Source organism: Oncorhynchus kisutch, linkage group LG3 (assembly GCF_002021735.2).
Source record: "Oncorhynchus kisutch isolate 150728-3 linkage group LG3, Okis_V2, whole genome shotgun sequence".
Classification (NCBI taxonomy): domain Eukaryota; kingdom Metazoa; phylum Chordata; class Actinopteri; order Salmoniformes; family Salmonidae; genus Oncorhynchus; species Oncorhynchus kisutch.
The window spans coordinates 78,148,652-78,169,878 of record NC_034176.2 but is presented as its reverse complement, the minus strand read 5'-3'; the positions used below and the strand labels follow the sequence as shown (position 1 = coordinate 78,169,878).

The 21,227-nt window shown below is 47.5% G+C and overlaps 1 protein-coding gene across 1 annotated transcript; it reads left to right on the top strand.

Annotated features, from left to right (window-relative positions):
• Positions 1-3,142: 3,142 nt before the first annotated feature.
• Positions 3,143-20,814, top strand: LOC109884721 (protein FAM227B-like). The gene is made up of 6 exons (XM_031816074.1): positions 3,143-3,259; positions 3,703-3,860; positions 19,928-20,005; positions 20,133-20,207; positions 20,314-20,383; positions 20,520-20,814. The coding sequence occupies exons 1-6, from the start codon at positions 3,146-3,148 to the stop codon at positions 20,646-20,648; spliced, it is 624 nt and encodes a 207-aa protein (XP_031671934.1). The 5' UTR covers positions 3,143-3,145; the 3' UTR covers positions 20,649-20,814.
• Positions 20,815-21,227: the final 413 nt, after the last annotated feature.

The following is a 21,227-nucleotide window of genomic DNA, read 5'->3' as shown; positions in this document are numbered from 1 at the left end:
TCAAACAGAAAGAGAGAGACGGACAGAAAGAGAGACAGAGGATGAGAGGGAGAGAGAGAGCTGGCAGGCAGGCAGTGTTTTTATGGGTTTAGGGGTACAAATCTCTCCTTCATCTGTGGCTCTGATCACAATTTTACTGAACAAGCTCTGGAAACCCTAACATCTGAGTTCCTGCCTGCCCACCTGTTAGAGCAGGTGTGTGTGGGTATGTGATTTGCTTAAATTAACTTCTTTGAGATAGGGGGCGGTATTTTGACGTCCGGATGAAAAGCTTCCCCAAAGTAAACTGCCTGCTACTCAGGCCCAGAAGCTAGGATATGCATATAATTGGTTCTGGCTAGAAAACACTCTACATTTTCTACAACTGTTAAAATAATGTCTGAGTATAACAGAACTGAAATGGCAGGCAAAACCCAGAGGACAAACCATCCCCCCCCAAAAAATGTTCATCCTACCACTGATTTCAATGGTTGGCACTTGTATAATATGGTCAAAATCGTGCCCGATTTCTAGATGTCAACAGTCTTTAGAAAGAGTTTATGGCTGTTTTTTGGAAAAATGAGCCAGAAATTGTAGTTTTTCTAGGTGGCTCCCATTTTGGCTGTAGTGTTTCCAAGAGCGTGAATGAGAACGCGTTCTTTGGTATTTTTCTCTGGTAAAGACAATAATGATTCTCCGTCTTAAATGTTATCGTTTATTTGCGTATTAGGGTACGTGTCAAGCATAGGTGTAATAGGTGGCAGGGAAGTCAGGCGCAGGAGAGTCAAATGGAGCCTTTTAATAAAGTCCACGGAGTATGCTCCATAACACTAAATGTACATAAACAAGCAAACATGGGTATGAGGACCCGACGCGCACCTATACAACAATCACACTACACTGACAATAAAACAATCTCTGACAAAGACATGAGGGGAAACAGAGGGTTAAATACACAACAGGTAATGAATGGGATTGAAAACAGGTGTGTGGGAAGACAAGACAAAACCAATGGAAAATGAAAAAAGGATCAATGATGGCTAGAAGACCGGTGACGTCGAACGCCGAGCACCGCCCGAACAAGGAGAGGCAATGACTTCGGCAGAAGTCGTGACAGTACGTTTATTTGCGTATTAGGGTACCTAACGTTTGATTACAAATGTTGATTGACTTGTTTGGATACGTTTATCGGTAACGTTTGGGATTCACTTTGTATGCATTTTGAAGGAGGGAAAACGAGTGGATTATTGACTGAAGCGCGCCAGCTAAACTGAGTTTTTATGGATATAAAGAAGGAGTTTATCAAACAAAAGGACCATTTGTAATGTAACTGGGACCTTTTGGAGTGCCAACAGAAGAAGATCTTCAAAAGTAAGGCATATTATTATATCGCTATTTATGACTTTCGTGCCGCAACTCTCTGGTTGAAAATGATTTGTTATGCATTTGTGTGATGGGCGCTGTCCTCAGATAATCGCATGGTTTGCTTTCGCCGTAAAGCCTTTTTGAAATCTGACACGCGGCTGGATTAACAAGTTAAGCTTTATTTTGATGTATTGCACTTGTGATTTCATGAAAGTTTAATATTTATAGTCATTTAATTTGAATTTGGCGCTCTACAATTTCACTGGATGTTGGCCAGGTGGGACGGTAGCGTCCCACTGATCCGCAAGAAGTTAAATGATGACAAATACTTTACTCAGTAGGTCACTCCCATAGAATTCTATGGTCACTCCCACTAAGGCCAATTTTGAGTGGTTGATATCCCAGGCTTTTATGTGCTGTGCACAATAGCCTGCAGGTGAGGTTAGTCCAGTGCCAACCTGATCCATAGATTTAGGGCAACATTTTTGTGCGAAGTGCAAAAAATACCATAAACCTCATTATATTCTTGCAGTGTGATTTAATCAGAAAATGTTCTTCAATGATGTCCGTTATAAGGAGCGGATTATGTAAGGGATAATCAACGAGAGGCTGTGTGTTCTATGGAAAATAATAAATGACTTGGAAGGTGTGTTCCACGAACTCATAGAGCCCTTGTTACGATCAACTAGGAGTGGTGGTGGGTGGAATCAGGCGCAGAGAGCAGGGTTCAGTCTTTCCTTCAAATGTATTCCCCAGTGCAACAAAACAGTCACGCCAACACACAGGGCGTATAATAGGTTGCCGGTCCAAACAACAGGACAAAATAGTCCGGAGAATAAATGTACAAATAACTCACACCATCAAACACAGAGTAACACAAACAAGCCCGCACAAATACCCAGCAGGCCTAGTGCCCTTAAATACCATACAAACAAACCCTAATACAAAACAGGTGTACCCAATTACCCAATAACCAAAAACAAACGGAAAGGAAATCGATGGCAGCTAATAGGCCGGCGACGACGACCGCCGAGCACCGCCCGAACAGGAAGAGGCACCGTCTTCGGCAAGGTTCGTGACAGCCCTGAGTTGATTATCTCTTATATACTGTACCATGGCTATAATTTAACACATTTGCCGCTCAAAATGTTTTCATTTACCAGTAGAAATGTGTTCAATATCCACTGAAGTAGGAAGCAAGTTTACTAGATAGCTACAGTAGTTGCCTTGGTAACCCAACAGACTTGCTAGTTTAGCTAACCAAAACATCAGTCCTAGCTTGCTATTATGAAAATCTAATTCAACAATGTCAATAATGTTTTCAATTCGATTTTGCTGCCAAAAGCAGCATGGAACATAAGAATGAACTATAGCCATTGAATTCTACCGTGCTGATATACCGTGCGTTATAGGGAAATAATGCATGCTCTAGAATGGCCTTCAATCAGAAACAAATATTTAACAATGCCATGGTCTAATTGAAAAAACGGAGCAATATATAAATAGTTTCCTCTTCAAAATGCACATTGTTGAAGAAAAGTTTCATTGAATTCCCATGATAATGAGGTTTATGGTAATGTTTTCCACTTTGCAGTGACTCTGGTGGTAACCATACCCACACTATACAATAATCACTCAGTGTGTGTGTGTGTGTGTGTGTGTGTGTGTGTGTGTGTGTGTGTGTGTGTGTGTGTGTGTGTGTGTGTGTGTGTGTGTGTGTGTTTGTGTTTGTGTGTGTGTGTGTGTGTGTGTGTGTGTGTGTGTGTGTGTGTGTGTGTGTGTGTGTAAGTCAGACCTGCAGATGGAGTTTGAAGAGCTGGTGTCCAGCGCCAGGAGACTAAGTCTCAGCAGCACAGAGAAGCAGAAGAGAGGAAGCATTGCCAATGCTGACTCCAGGATGGACCGCAAGAGAGAGGTAAGACAGCAATATGGTACGCTACGTTGATTCAGAGAGAAGTAACACAATGACCCATTTCTACTGAGCTGGGTCGAGCCAAGTCAAGCTAATCTGCACCAGGCTGGCCTGGTTATGCATCCACTGTAGTTGACAGAGCCCTGCTGGAACGCTGGAAAGAAAATATCTGAGCCAGAACAGTACTGTTTGGGTCGGCACCATAGTGTAAAAATGGTAAAGGTGTCAAAGTGTGTGTGTAGTTATCATGTGTACTTGTAATGTGTTGTTTGTTTAGTATTAGTTGTAATGTGTTGTGTGTTTAGTATTAGTTGTAATGTGTTGTGTGTTTAGTATTAGTTGTAATGTGTTGTGTGTTTAGTATTAGTTGTAATGTGTTGTGTGTTTAGTATTAGTTGTAATGTGTTGTGTGTTTAGTATTAGTTGTAATGTGTTGTGTGTTCCAGTCCCACTACATTGGAGCAGGTCCCGAGTTCCAGCATGTCTGTTTCAAGCCCTGTGGTCAGAGTCCTCTGGTGTCTCGTTACCTGCACCTCCAAGACATCCCTACACCCGCTGGATCTGACACACGCAGGATCAGACGCACTGAGATCACCAACCTCACATATCCTTACACACACACACACACACACACACACACACACACACACACACACACACACACACACACACACACACACACACACACACACACACACACACACACACATACACACAAACACGCACACACACGCACAAACACACACACACAAACACACACAAACACACACACACAGGGGCGCCGGGAAAGTTAGGACGATTCTAAGGGCACACACACAGGGGCCCTAAAAAATTATTAGAACATTAGGTTAAAAAAATGTAATATAAAATTATTAACATATCATCATTAATAGAATATTTTATTTAGAGAACCTCTGTATTGCCTAACCCTCTATTGACATGAAATGGTTAGGTCCTGCCCCCAAACCAGGTGCAAATGGTACTTGCTAGCAGTGGAACATCATGTCTCAGCTTCCTAAATAAAATTTGGCTTCCAAAATAAAAAGAAAGACAGAAGAGAGAAAAGAAAGGGCGATATGTCACCCAATTTTTCACAAAGGAAGGTGGGTGTAGTCCGTGAGTGTTAGAAATGTACCTGTTAGCTTAGTCCATAGTGAAATAGGCTACTTTTGCTCCCCTAACATTAGTTACTTAATATCTTCACAGAAAATTCTGTGTTTACATTTCACTCTTTTAGCCCTTCATTTAATCAATGCAGCAAACTTTTAGCAAGCTATTCATACTAAATCAGTTGTACCTGCCCCTGTCTGGTGCCAGGCCCAGCAGCCCTATCTCCCATCCCCATTCCCCTGAACCAGCCCTGTCTCCCATCCCCACACCCCTGAACCAGCCCTGTCTCCCATTCGCATACCCCTGAACCAGCCCTGTCTCCCATCCCCATACCCCTGAACCAGCCCTGTCTCCCATCCCCATACCCCTGAACCAGCCCTGTCTCCCCATCCCCATACCCCTGAACCAGCCCTGTCTCCCATCCCCATCCCCATCCCCATACCCCTGAACCAGCCCTGTCTCCCATCCCCATCCCCATACCCCTGAACCAGCCCTGTCTCCCATCCCCATACCCCTGAACCAGCCCTGTCTCCCCATCCCCATACCCCTGAACCAGCCCTGTCTCCCATCCCCATACCCCTGAACCAGCCCTGTCTCCCATCCCCATCCCCATACCCCTGAACCAGCCCTGTCTCCCCATCCCCATACCCCTGAACCAGCCCTGTCTCCCATCCCCATACCCCTGAACCAGCCCTGTCTCCCATCCCCATCCCCATACCCTGAACCAGCCCTGTCTCCCCATCCCCATACCCCTGAACCAGCCCTGTCTCCCATCCCCATCCCCATCCCCATACCCCTGAACCAGCCCTGTCTCCCCATCGCCATACCCTGAACCAGCCCTGTCTCCCCATCCCCATACCCCTGAACCAGCCCTGTCTCCCATCCCCATACCCCTGAACCAGCCCTGTCTCCCATCCCCATCCCCATACCCCTGAACAAGCCCTGTCTCCCATCCCCATCCCCATACCCCTGAACCAGCCCTGTCTCCCATCCCCATCCCCATACCCCTGAACCAGCCCTGTCTCCCCATCCCCATACCCCTGAACCAGCCCTGTCTCCCATCCCCATACCCCTGAACCAGCCCTGTCTCCCATCCCCATCCCCATACCCCTGAACAAGCCCTGTCTCCCATCCCCATCCCCATACCCCTGAACCAGCCCTGTCTCCCATCCCCATCCCCATACCCCTGAACCAGCCCTGTCTCCCCATCCCCATACCCATACCCCTGAACCAGCCCTGTCTCCCCATCCCCATACCCCTGAACCAGCCCTGTCTCCCCATACCCATACCCCTGAACCAGCCCTGTCTCCCATCCCCATACCCCTGAACCAGCCCTGTCTCCCATCCCCATACCCCTGAACCAGCCCTGTCTCCCATCCCCATACCCCTGAACCAGCCCTGTCTCCTCATCCCCATACCCCTGAACCAGCCCTGTCTCCCCATCCCCATACCCCTGAACCAGCCCTGTCTCCCATCCCCATCCCCATACCCCTGAACCAGCCCTGTCTCCCATCCCCATCCCCATACCCCTGAACCAGCCCTGTCTCCCCATCCCCATACCCCTGAACCAGCCCTGTCTCCCATCCCCATACCCCTGAACCAGCCCTGTCTCCCATCCCCATCCCCATACCCCTGAACCAGCCCTGTCTCCCCATCCCCATACCCCTGAACCAGCCCTGTCTCCCATCCCCATACCCCTAAACCAGCCCTGTCTCCCATCCCCATCCCCATACCCTGAACCAACCCTGTCTTCCCATCCCCATACCCCTGAACCAGCCCTGTCTCCCATCCCCATCCCATACCCCTGAACCAGCCCTGTCTCCCCATCCCCATACCCCTGAACCAGCCCTGTCTCCCATCCCCATACCCCTGAACCAGCCCTGTCTCCCATCCCCCATCCCCATACCCCTGAACCAGCCCTGTCTCCCCATCGCCATACCCTGAACCAGCCCTGTCTCCTCATCCCCATACCCCTGAACCAGCCCTGTCTCCCCATCCCCATACCCCTGAACCAGCCATGTATCCCATCCCCATACCCCTGAACCAGCCCTGTCTCCCCATCCCCATACCCCTGACAGCCCTGTCTCCCCATCCCCATACCCCCGAACCAGCCCTGTCTCCCCATCTCCATACCCCTGAACCAGCCCTGTCTCCCATTCGCACACCCCTGAACCAGCCCTGTCTCCCATCCCCATACCCCTGAACCAGCCCTGTCTCCCATCCCCATACCCCTGAACCAGCCCTGTCTCCCATCCCCATACCCCCGAACCAGCCCTGTCTCCCATCCCCATCCCCATACACCTGAACCAGCCCTGTCTCCCATCCCCATCCCCATACCCCTGAACCAGCCCTGTCTCCCCATCCCCATACCCATACCCCTGAACCAGCCCTGTCTCCCCATCCCCATACCCCTGAACCTGCCCTGTCTCCCCATACCCATACCCCTGAACCAGCCCTGTCTCCCATCCCCATACCCCTGAACCAGCCCTGTCTCCCATCCCCATACCCCTGAACCAGCCCTGTCTCCCATCCCCATACCCCTGAACCAGCCCTGTCTCCTCATCCCCATACCCCTGAACCAGCCCTGTCTCCCCATCCCCATACCCCTGAACCAGCCCTGTCTCCCATCCCCATCCCCATACCCCTGAACCAGCCCTGTCTCCCATCCCCATCCCCATACCCCTGAACCAGCCCTGTCTCCCCATCCCCATACCCCTGAACCAGCCCTGTCTCCCATCCCCATACCCCTGAACCAGCCCTGTCTCCCATCCCCATCCCCATACCCCTGAACCAGCCCTGTCTCCCCATCCCCATACCCCTGAACCAGCCCTGTCTCCCATCCCCATACCCCTGAACCAGCCCTGTCTCCCATCCCCATCCCCATACCCTGAACCAGCCCTGTCTTCCCATCCCCATACCCCTGAACCAGCCCTGTCTCCCATCCCCATCCCCATACCCCTGAACCAGCCCTGTCTCCCCATCCCCATACCCCTGAACCAGCCCTGTCTCCCATCCCCATACCCCTGAACCAGCCCTGTCTCCCATCCCCATCCCCATACCCCTGAACCAGCCCTGTCTCCCCATTGCCATACCCTGAACCAGCCCTGTCTCCTCATCCCCATACCCCTGAACCAGCCCTGTCTCCCCATCCCCATACCCCTGAACCAGCCATGTATCCCATCCCCATACCCCTGAACCAGCCCTGTCTCCCCATCCCCATACCCCTGAACCAGCCCTGTCTCCCCATCCCCATACCCCTGAACCAGCCCTGTCTCCCCATCCCCATACCCCCCGAACCAGCCCTGTCTCCTCATCCCCATACCCCTGAACCAGCCCTGTCTCCCCATCCCCATACCCCTGAACCAGCCATGTATCCCATCCCCATACCCCTGAACCAGCCCTGTCTCCCCATCCCCATACCCCTGAACCAGCCCTGTCTCCCCATCCCCATACCCCCGAACCAGCCCTGTCTCCCCATCTCCATACCCCTGAACCAGCCCTGTCTCCCATTCGCACACCCCTGAACCAGCCCTGTCTCCCATCCCCATACCCCTGAACCAGCCCTGTCTCCCATCCCCATACCCCTGAACCAGCCCTGTCTCCCATCCCCATACCCCCGAACCAGCCCTGTCTCCCATCCCCATCCCCATACACCTGAACCAGCCCTGTCTCCCATCCCCATCCCCATCCCCATACCCCTGAACCAGCCCTGTCTCCCCATCCCCATACCCATACCCCTGAACCAGCCCTGTCTCCCCATCCCCATACCCCTGAACCTGCCCTGTCTCCCCATACCCATACCCCTGAACCAGCCCTGTCTCCCATCCCCATACCCCTGAACCAGCCCTGTCTCCCATCCCCATACCCCTGAACCAGCCCTGTCTCCCATCCCCATACCCCTGAACCAGCCCTGTCTCCTCATCCCCATACCCCTGAACCAGCCCTGTCTCCCATCCCATACCCCTGAACCAGCCCTGTCTCCCATCCCCATCCCCATACCCCTGAACCAGCCCTGTCTCCCATCCCCATCCCATACCCCTGAACCAGCCCTGTCTCCCCATCCCCATACCCCTGAACCAGCCCTGTCTCCCATCCCCATATACCCCTGAACCAGTCCTGTCTCCCATCCCCATCCCCATACCCCTGAACCAGCCCTGTCTCCCCATCCCCATACCCCTGAACCAGCCCTGTCTCCCATCCCCATACCCCTGAACCAGCCCTGTCTCCCATCCCCATCCCCATACCCTGAACCAGCCCTGTCTTCCCATCCCCATACCCCTGAACCAGCCCTGTCTCCCATCCCCATCCCCATACCCCTGAACCAGCCCTGTCTCCCCATCCCCATACCCCTGAACCAGCCCTGTCTCCCATCCCCATACCCCTGAACCAGCCCTGTCTCCCATCCCCATCCCCATACCCCTGAACCAGCCCTGTCTCCCCATTGCCATACCCTGAACCAGCCCTGTCTCCTCATCCCCATACCCCTGAACCAGCCCTGTCTCCCCATCCCCATACCCCTGAACCAGCCATGTATCCCATCCCCATACCCCTGAACCAGCCCTGTCTCCCCATCCCCATACCCCTGAACCAGCCCTGTCTCCCCATCCCCATACCCCCCGAACCAGCCCTGTCTCCCCATCTCCATACCCCTGAACCAGCCCTGTCTCCCATTCGCATACCCCTGAACCAGCCCTGTCTCCCATCCCCATACCCCTGAACCAGCCCTGTCTCCCATCCCCATACCCCTGAACCAGCCCTGTCTCCCATCCCCATACCCCCGAACCAGCCCTGTCTCCCATCCCCATCCCCATACCCCTGAACCAGCCCTGTCTCCCATCCCCATCCCCATACCCCTGAACCAGCTCTGTCTCCCATCCCCATACCCCTGAACCAGCCCTGTCTCCCATCCCCATACCCCTGAACCAGCCCTGTCTCCCATACCCATCCCCATACCCCTGAACCAGCCCTGTCTCCCATCCACATACCCCTGAACCAGCCCTGTCTCCCCATCCCCATACCCCTGAACCAGCCCTGTCTCCCATCCCCATACCCCTGAACCAGCCCTGTCTCCCATCCCCATCCCCATACCCCTGAACCAGCCCTGTCTCCCCATTGCCATACCCTGAACCAGCCCTGTCTCCCCATCCCCATACCCCTGAACAAGCCCTGTCTCCCATCCCCATCCCCATACCCCTGAACCAGCCCTGTCTCCCATCCCCATACCCCTGAACCAGCCCTGTCTCCCATCCCCATCCCCATACCCCTGAACCAGCCCTGTCTCCCATCCCCATACCCCTGAACCAGCCCTGTCTCCCATCCCCATACCCCTGAACCAGCCCTGTCTCCCATCCCCATCCCCCTGAACCAGCCCTGTCTCCCCATCCCCATACCCCTGAACCAGCCCTGTCTCCCATCCCCATACCCCTGAACCAGCCCTGTCTCCCATCCCCATACCCCTGAATCAGCCCTGTCTCCCCATCCCCATACCCCTGAACCAGCCCTGTCTCCCATCCCCATACCCCTGAACCAGCCCTGTCTCCAATCCCCATACCCCTGAACCAACCCTGTCTCCCATCCCCATACCCCTGAACCAGCCCTGTCTCCCATCCCCATACCCCTGAACCAGCCCTGTCTCCCATCCCCATACCCCTGAACCAGCCCTACTCCCAACTGAAGAAGAATGTCAGTTGGCATAATTGCAGGTACTGCAATACATTGAGGACGGGAATGTGATTCTCCAGTCAGGAAAAATCTCCCTTGACACAGAGGCAGCCAATATCAGAGCCTTAAAGGAAGAGGCTCTTAGAGATGGATGGGAGTCTCTCCTGTCTGAAGCAACACTGATTTCTCCCCAAATGGATGTTGCACCTCAATTTAGCAAGGAACACAGCCGCCAGAGGAAATGGAAGAGATTCCAAATCAAATCAAATCAAATGTATTTGTCACATACACATGGTTAGCAGATGTTAATGCGAGTGTAGTGAAATGCTTGTGCTTCTAGTTCCGACAATGCAGTAATAACCAACGAGTAATCTAACCTAACAATTCCAAAACTACTACCTTATACACACAAGTGTAAAGGGATAAAGAATATGTACATAAAGATATATGAATGAGTGATGGTACAGAGCGGCATAGGCAAGATGCAGTAGATGGTATCGAGTACAGTATATACATATGAGATGAGTAATGTAGGGTATGTAAACAAAGTGGCATAGTTTAAAGTGGCTAGTGATACATGTATTACATAAAGATGCAGTAGATGATATAGAGTACAGTATATACATATACATATGAGATGAGTAATGTAGGGTATGTAAACATTATATTAAGTAGCATTGTTTAAAGTGGCTAGTGATATATTTTACATCAATTCCCATCAATTCACATTATTAAAGTGGCTGGAGTTGAGTCAGTGTGTTGGCAGCAGCCACTCAATGCCCGACAGGATGCTCTCAATTGTGCATCTGTAGAAGTTTGTGAGTGCCTTTGGTGACAAGCCAAATTTCCTCAGCCTCCTGAGGGTGAAGAGGTGCTGCTGCGCCTTCTTCACGATGCTGTCTGTGTGAGTGGACCAATTCAGTTTGTCTGTGATGTGTACGCCGAGGAACTTAAAACTTACTACCCTCTCCACTACTGTCCCATCGATGTGGATAGGGGGGTGCTCCCTCTGCTGTTTCCTGAAGTCCACAATCATGATGAGACCTCTCAAGAAGAGACAGCTCAGGACAGTGCAGCAAAGGTGTTTCGGAACAGTGTTTTTTACTGCTATAGACAACATCATAAGTGACTTGGACACTAGGTTTCACACCACTGCAACAATTATAGAATAATTTTCTAATGTTCCTAAAGTTGGTCAGATTAGTGAGGATCAAGTCCCTTCTGTCTGCCAACCACTGATCACGACGTATTCCAGAGATCTGACACCTGAACACTGTATATGCTGCCACTTCCCCCCCTAACTTGTTCCCTCTTTGTCTCCTGAACACTGTATATGCTGCCACTTCCCCCCCTAACTTGTTCCCTCTTTGTCTCCTGAACACTGTATATGCTGCCACTTCCCCCCCTAACTTGTTCCCTCTTTGTCTCCTGAACACTGTATATGCTGCCACTTCCCCCCCTAACTTGTTCCCTCTTTGTCTCCTGAACACTGTATATGCTGCCACTTCCCCCCCTAACTTGTTCCCTCTTTGTCTCCTGAACACTGTATATGCTGCCACTTCCCCCCCTAACTTGTTCCCTCTTTGTCTCCTGAATGCAATTTGTAAAATGCAGCTGAAAAAGCATATTTGGAGAAGTGTGCATTGCTTTACGTATATTTTGCATCCTGCCTGTGACTGTTGCTGGTGGTGAGAGAGCTTTCAGTGAGCTAAAACTGATTTAAACAACTATTTGAGGTCCACTATGTCCCAGGACAGGCTTTGCAGTCTTGCCATGCTGTCCATTGAAAGTCAGTTAGCTAGACTTGATCAGTGACTTTGCCAGCAAGAAGGCTGGGCGCTGGGCTCTTGGTGAGTAAGGCTGAGCAAGGGCCAGTGATAACTGTTAAATGGCATGGCTGTGGATATTGGATCACTACATCACTACACTACATGATGTTCACAGGCTGAGAACAAGACTGAGAACAGACAGAGAACAAGATGTATCTCAAAGTAATGGCTGGATTACCATAGAATGTGTTGTGCCCAATCAAGACCCCAAGTGGAAGAAACCTATTGATTTGGTGACCCCTTGACCTTTCCTGTAGCACCAACATCATTCATTTTCCATTTCATTTTGTTTTCCATTTTCCATTTCCACCTCTCCAGCTGCTTATTGTCTAGTTGGTATGTGGACTTAGTTCATACATCTCCAGCTGCTTATTGTCTAGTTGGTATGTGTACTTAGTTCAGACATCTGCTGCTTATTGTCTAGTTGGTATGTGGACTTAGTTCAGACATCTCCAGCTGCTTATTGTCTAGTTGGTATGTGTACTTAGTTCAGACATCTCCAGCTGCTTATTGTCTAGTTGGTATGTGTACTTAGTTCAGACATCTGCTGCTGCTTATTGTCTAGTTGGTATGTGGACTTAGTTCAGACATCTCCAGCTGCTTATTGTCTAGTTGGTATGTGGACTTAGTTCAGACATCTCCAGCTGCTTATTGTCTAGTTGGTATGTGTACTTAGTTCAGACATCTCCAGCTGCTTATTGTGTAGTTGGTATGTGTACTTAGTTCAGACATCTCCAGCTGCTTATTGTCTAGTTGGTATGTGGACTTAGTTCAGACATCTCCAGCTGCTTATTGTCTAGTTGGTATGTGGACTTAGTTCAGACATCTCCAGCTGCTTATTGTCTAGTTGGTATGTGTACTTAGTTCAGACATCTGCTGCTTATTGTCTAGTTGGTATGTGGACTTAGTTCAGACATCTCCAGCTGCTTATTGTCTAGTTGGTATGTGTACTTAGTTCAGACATCTGCTGCTTATTGTCTAGTTGGTATGTGGACTTAGTTCAGACATCTCCAGCTGCTTATTGTCTAGTTGGTATGTGGACTTAGTTCAGACATCTCCAGCTGCTTATTGTCTAGTTGGTATGTGTACTTAGTTCAGACATCTCCAGCTGCTTATTGTGTAGTTGGTATGTGTACTTAGTTCAGACATCTCCAGCTGCTTATTGTCTAGTTGGTATGTGTACTTAGTTCAGACATCTCCAGCTGCTTATTGTCTAGTTGGTATGTGGACTTAGTTCAGACATCTCCAGCTGCTTATTGTCTAGTTGGTATGTGTACTTAGTTCAGACATCTCCAGCTGCTTATTGTCTAGTTGGTATGTGGACTTAGTTCAGACATCTCCAGCTGCTTATTGTCTAGTTGGTATGTATACTTAGTTCAGACATCTCCAGCTGCTTATTGTGTAGTTGGTATGTGTACTTAGTTCAGACATCTCCAGCTGCTTATTGTCTAGTTGGTATGTGGACTTAGTTCAGACATCTCCAGCTGCTTATTGTCTAGTTGGTATGTGGACTTAGTTCAGACATCTCCAGCTGCTTATTGTCTAGTTGGTATGTGTACTTAGTTCAGACATCTCCAGCTGCTTATTGTGTAGTTGGTATGTGTACTTAGTTCAGACATCTCCAGCTGCTTATTGTCTAGTTGGTATGTGGACTTAGTTCAGACATCTCCAGCTGCTTATTGTCTAGTTGGTATGTGGACTTAGTTCAGACATCTCCAGCTGCTTATTGTCTAGTTGGTATGTGTACTTAGTTCAGACATCTGCTGCTTATTGTCTAGTTGGTATGTGGACTTAGTTCAGACATCTCCAGCTGCTTATTGTCTAGTTGGTATGTGTACTTAGTTCAGACATCTGCTGCTTATTGTCTAGTTGGTATGTGGACTTAGTTCAGACATCTCCAGCTGCTTATTGTCTAGTTGGTATGTGGACTTAGTTCAGACATCTCCAGCTGCTTATTGTCTAGTTGGTATGTGTACTTAGTTCAGACATCTCCAGCTGCTTATTGTGTAGTTGGTATGTGTACTTAGTTCAGACATCTCCAGCTGCTTATTGTCTAGTTGGTATGTGTACTTAGTTCAGACATCTCCAGCTGCTTATTGTCTAGTTGGTATGTGGACTTAGTTCAGACATCTCCAGCTGCTTATTGTCTAGTTGGTATGTGTACTTAGTTCAGACATCTCCAGCTGCTTATTGTCTAGTTGGTATGTGGACTTAGTTCAGACATCTCCAGCTGCTTATTGTCTAGTTGGTATGTATACTTAGTTCAGACATCTCCAGCTGCTTATTGTGTAGTTGGTATGTGTACTTAGTTCAGACATCTCCAGCTGCTTATTGTCTAGTTGGTATGTGGACTTAGTTCAGACATCTCCAGCTGCTTATTGTCTAGTTGGTATGTGTACTTAGTTCAGACATCTCCAGCTGCTTATTGTCTAGTTGGTATGTGTACTTAGTTCAGACATCTGCTGCTTATTGTCTAGTTGGTATGTGGACTTAGTTCAGACATCTCCAGCTGCTTATTGTCTAGTTGGTATGTGTACTTAGTTCAGACATCTGCTGCTTATTGTCTAGTTGGTATGTGTACTTAGTTCAGACATCTCCAGCTGCTTATTGTCTAGTTGGTATGTGGACTTAGTTCAGACATCTCCAGCTGCTTATTGTCTAGTTGGTATGTGTACTTAGTTCAGACATCTCCAGCTGCTTATTGTCTAGTTGGTATGTGTACTTAGTTCAGACATCTGCTGCTGCTTATTGTCTAGTTGGTATGTGGACTTAGTTCAGACATCTGCTGCTTATTGTCTAGTTGGTATGTGGACTTAGTTCAGACATCTCCAGCTGCTTATTGTCTAGTTGGTATGTGGACTTAGTTCAGACATCTCCAGCTGCTTATTGTCTAGTTGGTATGTGGACTTAGTTCAGACATCTCCAGCTGCTTATTGTCTAGTTGGTATGTGTACTTAGTTCAGACATCTCCAGCTGCTTATTGTGTAGTTGGTATGTGTACTTAGTTCAGACATCTCCAGCTGCTTATTGTCTAGTTGGTATGTGTACTTAGTTCAGACATCTCCAGCTGCTTATTGTCTAGTTGGTATGTGGACTTAGTTCAGACATCTCCAGCTGCTTATTGTCTAGTTGGTATGTGGACTTAGTTCAGATATCTCCAGCTGCTTATTGTCTAGTTGGTATGTGGACTTAGTTCAGACATCTCCAGCTGCTTATTGTCTAGTTGGTATGTGGACTTAGTTCAGACATCTCCAGCTGCTTATTGTCTAGTTGGTATGTGGACTTAGTTCAGACATCTCCAGCTGCTTATTGTGTAGTTGGTATGTGGACTTAGTTCAGACATCTCCAGCTGCTTATTGTCTAGTTGGTATGTGGACTTAGTTCTGACATCTCCAGCTGCTTATTGTCTAGTTGGTATGTGGACTTAGTTCAGACATCTGCTGCTTATTGTCTAGTTGGTATGTGGACTTAGTTCAGACATCTGCTGCTTATTGTCTAGTTGGTATGTGTACTTAGTTCAGACATCTGCTGCTTATTGTCTAGTTGGTATGTGTACTTAGTTCAGACATCTGCTGCTTATTGTCTAGTTGGTATGTGGACTTAGTTCAGACATCTCCAGCTGCTTATTGTCTAGTTGGTATGTGGACTTAGTTCAGACATCTCCAGCTGCTTATTGTCTAGTTGGTATGTGGACTTAGTTCAGACATCTCCAGCTGCTTATTGTCTAGTTGGTATGTATACTTAGTTCAGACATCTCCAGCTGCTTATTGTGTAGTTGGTATGTGTACTTAGTTCAGACATCTCCAGCTGCTTATTGTCTAGTTGGTATGTGGACTTAGTTCAGACATCTCCAGCTGCTTATTGTCTAGTTGGTATGTGTACTTAGTTCAGACATCTCCAGCTGCTTATTGTCTAGTTGGTATGTGTACTTAGTTCAGACATCTGCTGCTTATTGTCTAGTTGGTATGTGGACTTAGTTCAGACATCTCCAGCTGCTTATTGTCTAGTTGGTATGTGTACTTAGTTCAGACATCTCCAGCTGCTTATTGTCTAGTTGGTATGTGGACTTAGTTCAGACATCTCCAGCTGCTTATTGTGTAGTTGGTATGTGGACTTAGTTCAGACATCTCCAGCTGCTTATTGTCTAGTTGGTATGTGGACTTAGTTCTGACATCTCCAGCTGCTTATTGTCTAGTTGGTATGTGGACTTAGTTCTGACATCTCCAGCTGCTTATTGTCTAGTTGGTATGTGTACTTAGTTCAGACATCTCCAGCTGCTTATTGTCTAGTTGGTATGTGGACTTAGTTCAGACATCTCCAGCTGCTTATTGTCTAGTTGGTATGTGGACTTAGTTCAGACATCTCCAGCTGCTTATTGTCTAGTTGGTATGTGGACTTAGTTCAGACATCTGCTGCTTATTGTCTAGTTGGTATGTGGACTTAGTTCAGACATCTGCTGCTTATTGTCTAGTTGGTATGTGTACTTAGTTCAGACATCTCCAGCTGCTTATTGTCTAGTTGGTATGTGGACTTAGTTCAGACATCTCCAGCTGCTTATTGTCTAGTTGGTATGTGTACTTAGTTCAGACATCTCCAGCTGCTTATTGTCTAGTTGGTATGTGGACTTAGTTCAGACATCTGCTGCTTATTGTCTAGTTGGTATGTGGACTTAGTTCAGACATCTCCAGCTGCTTATTGTCTAGTTGGTATGTGGACTTAGTTCAGACATCTCCAGCTGCTTATTGTCTAGTTGGTATGTGGACTTAGTTCAGACATCCCCAGCTGCTTATTGTCTAGTTGGTATGTGGACTTAGTTCAGACATCCCCAGCTGCTTATTGTCTAGTTGGTATGTGGACTTAGTTCAGACATCTCCAGCTGCTTATTGTCTAGTTGGTATGTGGACTTAGTTCAGACATCTCCAGCTGCTTATTGTCTAGTTGGTATGTGGACTTAGTTCAGACATCTGCTGCTTATTGTCTAGTTGGTATGTGGACTTAGTTCAGACATCTGCAGCTTATTGTCTAGTTGGTATGTGTACTTAGTTCAGACATCTCCAGCTGCTTATTGTCTAGTTGGTATGTGGACTTAGTTCAGACATCTCCAGCTGCTTATTGTCTAGTTGGTATGTGTACTTAGTTCAGACATCTCCAGCTGCTTATTGTCTAGTTGGTATGTGGACTTAGTTCAGACATCTGCTGCTTATTGTCTAGTTGGTATGTGGACTTAGTTCAGACATCTCCAGCTGCTTATTGTCTAGTTGGTATGTGGACTTAGTTCAGACATCTCCAGCTGCTTATTGTCTAGTTGGTATGTGGACTTAGTTCAGACATCCCCAGCTGCTTATTGTCTAGTTGGTATGTGGACTTAGTTCAGACATCCCCAGCTGCTTATTGTCTAGTTGGTATGTGGACTTAGTTCTGACATCTCCAGCTGCTTATTGTCTAGTTGGTATGTGGACTTAGTTCAGACATCTCCAGCTGCTTATTGTCTAGTTGGTATGTGTACTTAGTTCAGACATCTCCAGCTGCTTATTGTCTAGTTGGTATGTGTACTTAGTTCAGACATCTCCAGCTGCTTATTGTCTAGTTGGTATGTGTACTTAGTTCAGACATCTCCAGCTGCTTATTGTCTAGTTGGTATGTGGACTTAGTTCAGACATCTCCAGCTGCTTATTGTCTAGTTGGTATGTGTACTTAGTTCAGACATCTCCAGCTGCTTATTGTCTAGTTGGTATGTGGACTTAGTTCAGACATCTCCAGCTGCTTATTGTCTAGTTGGTATGTGGACTTAGTTCAGACATCAGCTGCTTATTGTCTAGTTGGTATGTGGACTTAGTTCAGACATCTCCAGCTGCTTATTGTCTAGTTGGTATGTGGACTTAGTTCAGACATCTCCAGCTGCTTATTGTCTAGTTGGTATGTGGACTTAGTTCAGACATCCCCAGCTGCTTATTGTCTAGTTGGTATGTGGACTTAGTTCAGACATCTCCAGCTGCTTATTGTCTAGTTGGTATGTGGACTTAGTTCAGACATCTCCAGCTGCTTATTGTCTAGTTGGTATGTGGACTTAGTTCAGACATCTCCAGCTGCTTATTGTCTAGTTGGTATGTGGACTTAGCTCAGACTGCTGCTGATTTGATTCTTTTGTTTGTTATATCATTCTATAGATGATACTGTTCTTTTATTTTAATTGAAGAGGTTCATATATATTGAAGTTATATTTATTTTAAGTTATTCATTCATGTTAAGAGAATTTTCCATTCAAGAATATTACCATTAAAATGACATTTAGACTGTAAAAGATGACCTTTAATACATGTCTTATAGAGGGGATCAGTCTTCCATCAGATAGTGAATTCCACTGTCTGCAGAATGTTGCATGCATGTCTGCACAGGGTTATATTATCACAGCTCACTGTCAGTAAATATCGGACAGTAAATATTGGACTACAAGAGAGTTGCAAGCCTGCAAAGGTAGAGTTATTTAAAGGTAGAGTTATTTAAAGGTAGAGTTATTTAAAGGTAGAGTTATTTAAGGCTTTGAATGGGTCGATTAGGTTCTGGAGGTGTGTGGTTACAGCAAATGTGCAGGGTTGGTGTTGCCTGTGGTGGTGGGGCCCAATGTGATATACTTTCATGGGGCCCAAAATCCCTGGCGGCGCCCCTGCACGCGCGCACACACACACACACACACACACACACACACACACACACACACACACACACACACACACACACACACACAGGCAGGCACACATGCACAGACACAAATACATGTTGTTTTGCACACAGCTGGAACACTGTATTTATGCTGAGAACAACATGTAAAAACATACTCTTAAACATGCTAATAAAACGTGCATGGATTATGTGGGACTGTGCTTTACTGGAGTTAATGAACCACTTAATGAACCTGGCACAGGAGAAGACGGGAGGGCTGAGTACAGGGGGTATAGAGTTCAAAGTTAACTAATCTCATCGGCTTTTTCTCACCATATTCTGACTGTAAAACTCTGAGATAATCATAGTTTGGGAATGTGTAGGACCTGATAGGTTTTAATGAAATGTAACATAACAGAAGTTAGATAGAGATACACTATATGTACAAAATTATGTGGACACCCCTTCAAATTAGTGCATTTAGCTATTTCAGCCACACCCGTTGCTGACAAGTGTATAAAATCAAGCACACCACATGCAATCTCCATAGACAAACATTGGCAGTAGAACGGCCTTACTGAAGAGATCAGTGGCTTTCAGCATGGCACCGTCAGGATGTCACCTTTCCAACAAGTCAGTTTGACAAATTTCTGCTCTGCTAGAGCTGCCCCGGTCAACCGAACGGGACCATCTAGTGCTAAAAATGGTCTGTCCTGGGTTTCCATGGCCGAGCAGCCGCACACTAGCCTAAGATCACCATGCGCAATGGGTTTGGCGGATGCCAGGAGAACGCTACCTGCCCAATACATAGTGCCAACTGTAAAGTTTGGTTAAGGAGGAATAGTGGTCTGGGGCTGTTTTTTAGGGTTTGGGCTATGCCCCTTCGATCCAGTGAAGGAAAATCTTAACCCTACAGCATACAATGACATTCTAGATTCTGTGTTTCCAACTTTGTGGCAACAGTTTGAGGAAGGCCCTTTCCTGTTTTAGCACGACAATGCCCCCGTGCACAAAGCGAGGGCCATACAGAAATGGTTTGTCGAGATCGGTTCCGGAAGAACTTGACTGGCCTGCACAGAGCCCTGACCTCAACCCCATCGAACACCTTTGGGATGAATTGGAACGCCGACTGCGAGCCAGGCCTAATCGCCCAACAGTGCCCGACTTCACTAATGCTCTTATGGCTGAATGGAAGCAAGTCCCCGCAGCAATGTTCCAACATCTAGTGGAAAGCCTCCCCAAAAGAGCGGAGACTGTTATAGCAGCAAAGGGGGGACAAGCGCCATATTAATGCACATGATTTTGGAATGAGATGTTTGACGAGCAGGTGTCCACATACTTTTCGTCATGTAGTGTAGTTTGTCATAAGAAGGTGACAGTAGTTGTATTCCTTGACTGTCTGTGGTGTAACTCCTTCCAAACCCACCTACCAAGAGGTGCTGACTGATGTGGAGGAGAGGAGCCACAAAAGGCAACAGGAATACAACACGTAAAATACACACACACACATAAATACAACATAAGCAAGGCATAGATAGCTTCCCCAATAATATTACATGACCAGTACAGTATAACATGTCTGACAGCTCTCCTCTACTCCCTATCCATCCCTGTAGGTTCTGCCAGCAGACGAAACAGGAGATAGCTGACATCCACAGAGATCGACTGATCCATAACATGAAACTCAACAGGTAGGAAACTAACACATTGTCCTCACTGATGTTTTAGTCACTTTGACAAATATGGATTTAGAACTGAACTGCCGCTTGAACCTTTCCTGTGTTTCCTTGTGTCCAGGATGAAGAAAGAGATTTTCAGTGACCGCATGGAGGTGAAGATCGCCAGCGAGGGAATCATGAATAAATGGGTAGCTGAACTCTCCACTGTATAGTTATATAATATCTGTACTCTAACCAACTTTTGTCACATATATTAAACTACAAGGATTTGGAGAACACAAACAGTACAGATACAGAGTCTTTTGTCTGTCTGTGTGTGTTCAGAACCACCCCCCGTACCGCCAGCGTCTGCAGAAGGGAGAGGGGAAAGAGAGGAAAGAGGAGTCAGAGGAGGTGAAGAATACAAACCAACCTTCTGTTTCTCCAGAGAACCGAAAGACAGCTGGACAATGACACTGCAACTTTCAGCACAGTGTCTCTCTCTCCCTCTCTCTCTCTCTTTCTCTTTATGCCACTCAGATCTACAGAACATGAAGTCAGTGTTTTGTGCTACATTAATATATATTTTACATTTGTTTTCATTGAAATCCACCCAGATGATTTAAATGCCAATCTTCACACTTCACCATTCACCAGTCACACTGTGATTATTTCCCTTCAGTCTGTTCTCCCTTTCTCAGACGCTGACTTGAAACAGTGTGTGTGCGTGTGTGTGTGTCGGGCCAGAGCAGGGCTAGTGTGTTTTACAAGTCATGAAGGCTCAGAAACATCACAGAAACATATTACCTCTCAGAGACTCACAGCACACCAGAGGAGAGGGTGTGTGTGTGTGTGTGTGTGTGTGTGTGTGTGTGTGTGTGTGTGTGTGTGTGTGTGTGTGTGACTGTGTGTGTGTGTGTGTGTGTGTGTGTGTGTGTGTGTGTGTGTGTGTGTGTGTGTGTGTGTGTGTGTGAGAGTGACTGTGTGTGTGTGTGTGTGTGTGTGTGTGTGTGTGTGTGTGTGAGTGACTGTGTGTGTGTGTGTGTGTGTGTG

Coding starts and splice junctions, on each gene's coding strand:
- LOC109884721 (XM_031816074.1), top strand. CDS start 3,146: ATGGAGTTTGAAGAGCTGGTGTCCAGCGCCAGGAGACTAAGTCTCAGC. Junction 3,260..3,702: donor GGATGGACCGCAAGAGAGAG/GTAAGACAGCAA, acceptor TGTGTGTTCCAG/TCCCACTACATTGGAGCAGG. Junction 20,006..20,132: donor AGGCAACAGGAATACAACAC/GTAAAATACACA, acceptor CCATCCCTGTAG/GTTCTGCCAGCAGACGAAAC.